Source organism: Gossypium hirsutum, chromosome D11 (genome assembly GCF_007990345.1).
Source record: "Gossypium hirsutum isolate 1008001.06 chromosome D11, Gossypium_hirsutum_v2.1, whole genome shotgun sequence".
NCBI lineage: Eukaryota > Viridiplantae > Streptophyta > Magnoliopsida > Malvales > Malvaceae > Gossypium > Gossypium hirsutum.
Window position 1 is genome coordinate 8,395,069 of NC_053447.1, and position 9,129 is coordinate 8,404,197.

General features: G+C 33.9%; 2 protein-coding genes across 3 annotated transcripts; both read right to left on the reverse strand.

Moving 5' to 3' along the window:
• Positions 1-580: 580 nt before the first annotated feature.
• On the reverse strand, positions 581-3,081 carry LOC121223706 (protein BPS1, chloroplastic). 2 transcript variants are annotated; one of them, XM_041105897.1, is made up of 2 exons: positions 2,848-3,081; positions 581-1,844 (listed from the first exon to the last, which is right to left on the reverse strand). In XM_041105897.1, the coding sequence occupies exon 2, from the start codon at positions 1,831-1,833 to the stop codon at positions 790-792; it is 1,044 nt and encodes a 347-aa protein (XP_040961831.1). In that variant the 5' UTR covers positions 1,834-1,844; positions 2,848-3,081; the 3' UTR covers positions 581-789. The 2 variants fall into 2 exon arrangements, with proteins under 2 accessions (XP_040961831.1, XP_040961833.1); XM_041105899.1 differs by lacking the exon at positions 2,848-3,081 and adding an exon at positions 2,531-2,820.
• A 2,408-nt stretch (positions 3,082-5,489) lies between these two features.
• Positions 5,490-8,031, reverse strand: LOC121203034 (probable serine/threonine-protein kinase At1g01540). The gene is made up of 7 exons (XM_041105900.1): positions 7,311-8,031; positions 7,027-7,131; positions 6,818-6,940; positions 6,560-6,730; positions 6,302-6,431; positions 6,007-6,216; positions 5,490-5,902 (listed from the first exon to the last, which is right to left on the reverse strand). Exons 1-7 carry the CDS (start codon positions 7,853-7,855, stop codon positions 5,750-5,752), a joined length of 1,437 nt encoding a protein of 478 aa, XP_040961834.1. The 5' UTR covers positions 7,856-8,031; the 3' UTR covers positions 5,490-5,749.
• Between the last annotated feature and the right edge of the window lie 1,098 nt (positions 8,032-9,129).

Sequence of the window (9,129 nt, forward strand, 5' to 3'; positions counted from 1 at the left end):
AATTTATAATCCTTCTTACATTGTGAACACTGTACAAATAAATTATAAAGTATAAACATGAACAAACTTATATAAATAGGACATGATATGAACATAATGATATAATATTTTTTTTTTAAAATACATGTACATAATAAAAATATATATTATTTTAGAACACTCGTGTAAATGAAAATGTCTACACTTCTCCTTAATATATATATAATCAATTCTTTTACATAAAGCTTCATTAATCTATATATTCAACTCATACATTTTATTTGGCTAAAATATCAAAAAAGCCCTTAGAAAATAATTAAAAAATCAATTAATCTTTACATTAGAAAGTGTATCTTATTGAGTATCATGATTTGTACTTAATTGAGACCATTGAATTCATTTTTCTGTCAAAACCCTTCACATGTTAAGTGCTGATAAATGATGGCATAAAGGTTGACATGGAAAGTGGATAATAATAGACAGGGGAAGCCAAATCCGTCAAGAATTGCCTTGCCTGAACTAAAAAGGCAAATTTGGTTAGAAACACATTAAGCAATGATATCAGAGGGGAATGGAAATTCAATGCAACAAGTACTGAACATTAGCAACCAAATATGGTACTTGTATATAATTTTCGATATAAAAGATTACATGTACAACCAAAGTAATTACTATCATAAGACACCACTCATACTAGCATGACCCCATGGTTGTATACGCCTACCGGTCAGAAAACACAAGGCCTCATACCTAAACCATCTGTATACAGAAAGGTTTAGCATTACATTCGTGATTCACCTCACACTTCTCTTATACATTTTTCCCTATCACTGAATCTGGGACGGCACCACCAGCCTTCCTTAGATTACAAAGCAAAGCATCACGCCCCATCAACACTATTTTGAAAAAGCTATCTACCACCTTCAAAAGATTATCTAGCCCTTGGGATAATTTCTCTTCCGTCTTTCTCAAATCTGAAACAGAATTCTTGAATGACTCCCTTTCACTTGTCCCCACCCCATCTTGGAGCAAAGTTGACAATTCCTTGACGCATGCATCAACAGCATCCAGATCTCTTAGAACTGTAAATTTTCCGCAAGATAATATATTTCTAATCTCTACATTCACAGTATTTTGGACATCAGAAAAAACTTGTGCCCATGGTAGCGTGTTAGGAACAGTTAAGTCTAATAAATTCTTGGAAGAACCAGAGAAGGCTGCAGCAAAGACACTACATATATAAGTAGTTGCCACCTTAGCTCCATACATAGCACGCATCAATTCCTTTCCTTTGGAAGAGTTCTTGACCTTAGGCAAGTTTAGTGACTCAACAAGCTTTTCCAAGATAGGTCGACAAGTTTCAACTCTGGGATTTTTGGAGCCAATGTGTTGTTTCCAGCTATCAAGTGAGGAAGAGGCCCGACTGAACAGTTCTGGGGAATCAGACTCCAACTTATGCAGACCATATTGAAGTAAGAGATGGCCTTGGTTAAGCCGTGTAAGTTCGGAGGTAAAAGCAATACTAATATCAAGCAACTTCACACTGATATCCAGGTAAACATCCATCCATTTTTCATCCCACTCGGTCACAGGGAGGTCAAGTTCAGTTATCAGGTTTTTTATGTCACAATGAATCTCAGAAAGTGACTCCATTGCTAGTTTCATCCATGACAAGCTAAGGATGTCACCCTTGTCATTTGGCACAAGTTTTTGCAGCTTCTTTGATAAGGCGGTTTCAAAATCATTCAATAAAGAATGACGTTTTGGATTAAACTGAGAACCCTTATGTGAATTCTTACGGAAAGGATTTGCAAAATGGAAAAAAGGGCGATGTGGTTCCTGAGGACGGCTCATCTTGATATTTGCTGCAAAATATAGAAAAATAAATCAAAACCATCATCATAGAAACAAGATCTCAAAACTCAATTACCATTAATAATTCCACGAATCATGAAAAAAAACTGGAAGTTTCCACAAGTAACCATCTTTATATTTACAACCGCAGGCAAAGTTTTAAAGCCATAATAATCTCCATAAAAATAACAAACCATTAGTACCAGGACACAACAATAAGGTAAGGGTGTTCCTCCTTAAACCCTTCTCCGAAACCATACCCACTAGATCTAATCACCACAATATCTCATAAATATCAAACTTCAAAACCAATTAGATTAGCTGAATTTTGTAGATTAAGACAAACAATTGACCACAGAGAAGACCAATTATTCAACATCAAAAGCATGACTAATACGTGCAAAAGATATGGTGCAGCAAACAAAGATCAGCTTGGTTGCCTTCATTTCCTTTATGGTTATCCACATCTACGTTATTTATACATAAAAATCAAATCAAATTATTCTGTACCTGAAATTTCAATATAACACTAAATTCACCTCTTTAAACACAGCTTTAACATTCAAAGTCATAAACACGTAAACTAGATCCAGATCTAATGAATCAAGCATATATATATATATAACAAAGACACCCAGAAACATAAAGTCAAACAAACGTAGATTTTAAAAATCCAAAACAAAAAAAAAAAACTTACACAGTATTAGAACCTTAAATCAAAATACCGCTATATCGAGTAGAAGAAAAAATTCTACACAGATAGATAGTGCTTTGTTAAGAACTGAAGCTTAAAGAATCATAAGCGATACCTAATAATCTTCAACTACAAAAAAATTCAAAAAAAAAAGTTTGTGTATCTTCAAAATCCTAAAAAGATTGGCAAATCGAAAAGATCTAAAGAAAAAGAAACAAAAAGGGAGGGTTGGTTTCTTGAAAATCGCACGAAGAAGCGCGAATTAAAACGATCGCAAGAAATTAAGAAAACGAAACACAGAAGAAAAGAGAGATGTATACCTGATTTAGAAGTCGGTAATCGGGAAAATTCTATGAAAGCTTCAAACGCGTGGTGTATTTGATCTTCGTTGAAATTTCATCTTTGGAATAAGTGGGTTTTATCTCTTATTTTATTTTGTGTGGTAGTTGTAGATTAGAGTGTTGATTAAACCACTGCCTGTCACGAGTATTCCGTGACAGAACACGTACGTGGAGGACAACGATTTGAGGGGAAATAGAGATATTATATTACGAATAGCAGAACTGGATATTGTCGTATTTGATTATAAAAAGAGTGTCGGCTGGAATTGAATTCTCAATGAGCCCACACCCACACGTCAGCCCTAGCTACCCACAAAGCCTTTTGGAATTAGTACCAAATAAAATCAACGGGTAAAAATGGGCGGCCATGCCACTTGCATGTTTCCTAGCGATTACTGTATTTAGTCTATGATTTGCCTCATTACGAAAATGAGATGTATTAATTAAGTATTTTTTTTATTTTTTAATAAATTGATTCATTTTCCATGGTTGCCAGACGCGAAATGATAAAATTCTTTTAGAGATTTAAAATTTCATAATAGTAAAAATATAATTTTATTATTTTAATAATTTATATTTTTATATTTTTAAAGTTATCTCTATTCATTATATTTTTATAGTCTTTCGATTATATATTTTTATTATATCCGAAATAATTTTTAGTTTTGATATTAATTTCTGTAAAAATAAGAAGTTAAATAAATTGTTTTAGTTTTACAGTTAGGTAATGAAATCGTGCGATAAAAAGGAAAAAGAAAAAGGGGGGCATTAACCATTAAAGCACGGCAAAAGATTGCTTTCCAGAAACTAGAGTCAAAATGAAAAGCGAAGCTTGACGGGTGGAACACGCTTCTTTATTCCAAAACACGGCAATGTAATATTTTTTCCAGCAAAAGGGAGGAGGAAATGCTCCGCAGTGCCGCACGTTGGTTCGCTAAATCCCTACGGTTCCGCTGATTAGTATGCAGAGAATCTATGTATAATATATCTCACACTCATTTATCATGTTTACTTTCCTTAAATTCAAGTGAAGAAAAAAAGATCATTTCTTGGGCAACCAACCATTGCACGTATAGAGTAAGTAGTTAAAAATATCTTAATACAAACAAGTATGATGTCCAAAATAAACTAAATAAATCAAAATGTTTGGCCTAAGCCAAGCCACCCACACCCATCAAAAACTCATCAACTATAACTATCCCTAACATAACAAGTATACTCTTTGAACCGATAAATTATTAAATTATGTTATTTCTAAAATCTTATGTGATATCACATATATAATAATATTATGTCCGTTTATTATTTTTGTATAATATATGCAAGAAATCACTTCATTTTAATTAATCAATTTAACGATTCTAAAATTCAAATCCAAAATTTGATATAAAATGCAACCTATACCAATTCATTCTCTTTTTTTAGGTATAATGATTTTTTTTGCCCTCTAACTTTACAAAAAAAGTTATTTCAACCCTATATTTTTTTCAGCTTTTTTTAGCTCTTAAACATGTATTTTTGTTAAATAACCCTAAAATGGACAGAAAAATTAAAGCTTTTATTCACTTTGTTGATGTGACATACACGTCAACATTTAATTAATTTTTTAAAATTTTAAAAATTCAAAAAATTATAAAATTATTTTTAAAACTAAAAATAATTAAAAAAGTATAAAAATATAAACAATATTTTTAAAATTTTAAAAATTAAATTAAATGCTGGCATATCATACACATGAAAATCCACGTATATGTCATGTTAGCAAAGTTAACAAAAACTTTTTCATCTTTTTTTAGGTGATTTGACAAACAATGCAAGTTTAAGAGTTAGAAGAGGACAAAAAAAAATAAAAGAAGAGCTAAAATAAATAACTTTTTTGTAAAATTAGACGGCCAAAAATATCGTTATGTCTTTTTTTAATATGACATATACATAATATTAAAAAATAATACCATGGTATTTATGATATTTTTATGAAAATCGTATATTTTTTTATAATTATCTCTCTTAAAATTTGTGAATTATTACATTATTGCACATAACTTCATTAGCATTTCTTCTTTTTCTAATCTCATTAATCCATAAAAACTACTCCACCGTCAGGTTGTCTTATATTATTATGCATCGTTTTCTTCGTTACTATGTCGTTTTAACATATGAAATCATCGCCTCCCCCTCTAATAATAATTAATTCGCCGGTCTAATTCCGCCCTAGTATTAGAACATCGCGTGATTGGTAGATAATATTAAAAGGCCATAGGCCGATGGCTGGCCAAGACTACGTCCAAAACACAACATTTTTGCTCAAGTCCAAGTTAAAATTCTATCAGACCTATTGTCGTTATTAGGATGCTTTGCCGTTCATGGTGAAAACAAAGGACATAGTCATCCCTTACTGTTTCTTGGCCAGTTCCAATAATGCAACAAAACCCATATGGTCGTTTTTCCATCAAATTAGCTGGTTGTTGGGTCCATTTCTCACTGATGTTGATGGTTAATCTATATTATATTATTTCTGTCAGAATAAATGGTCCGCCACCAATTCCTCATCTCATTTCAGGCATTGCAAGTAATTTGCACATCCATTCAAACTATCTAACTCATCTTCACACAAAAGCAAATACCAAACCAGAAACCTTTTCTTTTTTCTTATAAATAAATGAAGACAATAAATTACAAATGGTATAACAATTATGAGTTCATCCATTTTTTTTTACAAATGCATATTGTATAGAAGGCATAGATAAATGCAGATTATTGTTTTCTTAAATGGAGCATATACAATCAAAACACTGGGGAACTAATACACAGACAAATAAAGAAAGAAAGAAAATGCTTCATGAGAGGCTTAAATTTGCTAGTTACCTAGTCATTGATAGCATTATCTCCACCTAGTTGGCTGGTGATGGTTCCTTTCGCTATTGCCTTCATATGTATGAGAAGCAGAGGCCCTGTCAAATCGGCTGCCACCTAACTTTGTGGCATTGCTATTCGTTTGCTGGCCATTTGAATGCTCTCTTGCATTCCGCCGTTCCTGCAAAAACAAGAGACAGTCCACAAAGAAAATAACATGAAGCCTCCCTCTTCAGGTGCCATAAATGCTAATATCTTTGTAGTTTGCAAAAAAATGGTGCCTACATCATGGAATAGCAGGTCATCAGACTCAAGCATGTGGATAACATGTCCCATTTTCGGTCTCTTTGTTGCATCAGGATCAACACATCGAAGAGCAACCAACAGTACACGTTTAAGTGCTTTTGAAGCAGGCATCTCAGGTAGTTTAGGATCAACTACTTCCTTGGATTTTCGATCCCCAACCATGATTTTTAACCATTCCACCAAATTCACCTGCAATTATCAAATCATTTCCAACTTAGCAACATTAGGAGCTGTGACACTAGACTAGCCAAGGATGAAATTTAATAAGTCTAACCTCCCCTTGCGGTCGGCTATAGTCAACGGGACTTCTCCCAGAGATAATCTCCATAATAAGCACTCCAAAGCTGTAGACATCACTCTTCTCATTCAGCATTCCAGTACAAGCATACTCCGGAGCAACATAGCTGAAGGAAGAAAAGATTTTCATGTTTTAGATTAATGAACCACACAAACATTTTTCTTATGATGCATGTATGCATTCATAACATATAATCTTAACTTTTAGTAAAACTGCAAAAGGAAATCAACCAACCCAAATGTTCCCATCACTCGAGTTGTCACGTAAGTCCTTTCAGAACGCAAGAGTTTAGCAAGCCCAAAATCAGAAACCTTGGGGTTCCACTGGCGATCAAGTAGGATGTTGCTAGATTTTACATCCCGATGGACAACCTTGGGTTCAAGACCCTCATGAAGGTAGGCCAAACTGCAAAAACAATGCATTAAACACTCAGAACAAGAACCACGACAAATAGTATACATGAACCGAAGAATACAATTCTAGCTGATGTACCCTTTTGCCGTTCCCAATATGATATTCATCCGGATATCCCATGTAAGAGGACTGACATCCCCAACATCCCCATGGAGCCATTGTTCCAAATTGCCATTGTCAACATACTCATATACAAGCATCCTGTACAGCAAAACCAGGTAATAAGTCACTTGCATCAACACTAAAAAAGGGGAAGAAAAGCCTTTAATTTCAGAGAATGGCACTACCTATATGCACTTTCAACACAGTATCCATGCAGTCTCACGAGATTCTTGTGTCGTGCTCGCCCGATTGCTTCCACCTCCACCTTAAATTCCTTCTCAGCTTGGCCCCTGAAGGTTTGATAGAATATTTTGATTAGCTAATTTGTATACATCTATAAAAACAAGTAAACAAAGAAGAAGAAGAACATCATTTTGATCAGAAGCTAACTATTGCATGGACTGAATAATAGGAAAAACAAACATCATTTTCTCTTAGCAATCAAATTAAGTTTATTAACCAGAGATACCTGTTATTAAGCAAGTTCTTAACAGCTACTTTAGCTCCATCAGTTAAAACGCCAATGAAAACAATTCCATAGCCACCTTCACCAATCACATTCTCTTCACACAATCCATTCGTAGCTAGTTCTAGTTCCCTCAAAGTATACCATTTTCCCCAGCCAAGATGAGACACTTCCGGCCCCGTACTTCCACTCCCCAATGATGCCGTGTCAGTGGCACCTGCACTCGTCGGCCCTCTACTTTCCTCACTCGAGAACACCATTCCGTGCTCCATTTTTCCCAACTCCGCGGACGGCGAGATAGGGTGGTGATCGGCAGCGGATGGGTGATGGATTATTTGTTGAACCTCTTTGGAGATTGATGGGGAAGGGTGCAGGTGGTGGTTTCTATCGGATTTGCGGCGGGCAGTGAGGCAAAGTGAGAGAAGAAACAAAGTGAAGAGAATGAATGAAGCGAAAAGAAGGCCGACGAGTACCCATAGTCTTACCCCGAAAATCGGCGTCGGCTTTGATAGCTCGGCGTTAAGGAAAGCGACGTCGTACACAGACATTATCTTTATACTTTGTTGAATAATCCGGCCAGCATTAGCTCCAATACTGGGGAATAACGTTTTAAATTGAATAGAAGAAAAAGTAAGAAACAAATAGGAACGTTTAAAGAAAGAAAAGGAGAGACACAGAAGAGGAGAATGATTTGTTTATCTTATAATTAATTATCTTCTTAGCTACTTTTTAAATCAGATTGATGTGGTTTTTTTTAATTGCTCTAATACCAAAGTTAGCTCTCTAATTAAAATTTTTCAACTGATTTAGTCCTCATTGTTTACAAAATTTATCATTTTAGTTCCAATTCTAAAAAATTTAATAAATATTTATAAAATCTGTCAATTTAGTCCTAACTCTAAAATCTTTAATTTTTTTTCCATCAGCTAACTAGTGATGGCAACGGGGCGGGGCGTGGCAGTTTTTTGCCACACTTGGATCCGCCCCAATGCTCTATCCCCATGCTTTGACCTCAACTTAAAAAAATGTAACCCGCCCCAAACCTGAACCAGAAAATTAATAATATACCTGACGTCGATCCAATCTTACCCGAGTTTAATTTTTTTATTTTTAATTTTTTTGTAAAACCATGATTAATTAAAAAATAAAAAATATGAAAGGCTTTGGCACAATTTCTTATTAGATTTGCTAAATGATTTATCTCTCAAGTTGTGCTAATGTATATTTACACAAATAGTGTGATTACAACCCACACAAAAAAAATATTTCTTTAATAAATTATTAAATTAAAAGGATAGAAAATAGGAGAAATAACCTTATAAGGGTGAAAGGGGACTAGTGTAGACTTTAGAACGAGACTAGTAGTGATAAATTTTATAGATTCTTAATTTAATTAATATTAAATATGTATAGATGGTAATTTCATAAATATCTCGGGGAGGGGTGGGTGGTTTCATTCTAAACCCAACCTCTACCCGACGAGACTATTTTTAAAAATTAACCCGCCCCACCCCGTCCCCCAACTTTAATAAAAAAAACCAACCCTATCGGGTCAATTTCGAGTTTTTTGCCATCTCTATGGCTAACTCATATGAGATATTAAAATAAGAAAAAAATACTCTCTTTTAAGGGACTTGCAAAAAAAATTCTAAAGAGTTGAGATAAAAAACAAAAAAATTTAAAATCCAAAATAAATTAAAGGCATTAAAAATACTATATGTTTGAGTAGTAATGTAACCAATTATTCCAGATATGTTCTAAATTAATTAGTTTGATCCAGTGTGAAGCCTACACTATAGTAAAAAAATATGTTGCAAGTGAC

What these genes read in the sequence shown, in the direction of transcription:
- LOC121203034 (XM_041105900.1), bottom strand. Translation starts at nt 7,855, where the DNA reads ATGTCTGTGTACGACGTCGCTTTCCTTAACGCCGAGCTATCAAAGCCG. An exon ending in AAGAACTTGCTTAATAACAG is followed by an intron (nt 7,132 to 7,310) that starts GTATCTCTGGTT and finishes TCAAACCTTCAG; the next exon opens with GGGCCAAGCTGAGAAGGAAT. An exon ending in ATAGCCGACCGCAAGGGGAG is followed by an intron (nt 6,217 to 6,301) that starts GTTAGACTTATT and finishes TGATAATTGCAG; the next exon opens with GTGAATTTGGTGGAATGGTT.
- LOC121223706 (XM_041105897.1), bottom strand. Translation starts at nt 1,833, where the DNA reads ATGAGCCGTCCTCAGGAACCACATCGCCCTTTTTTCCATTTTGCAAAT.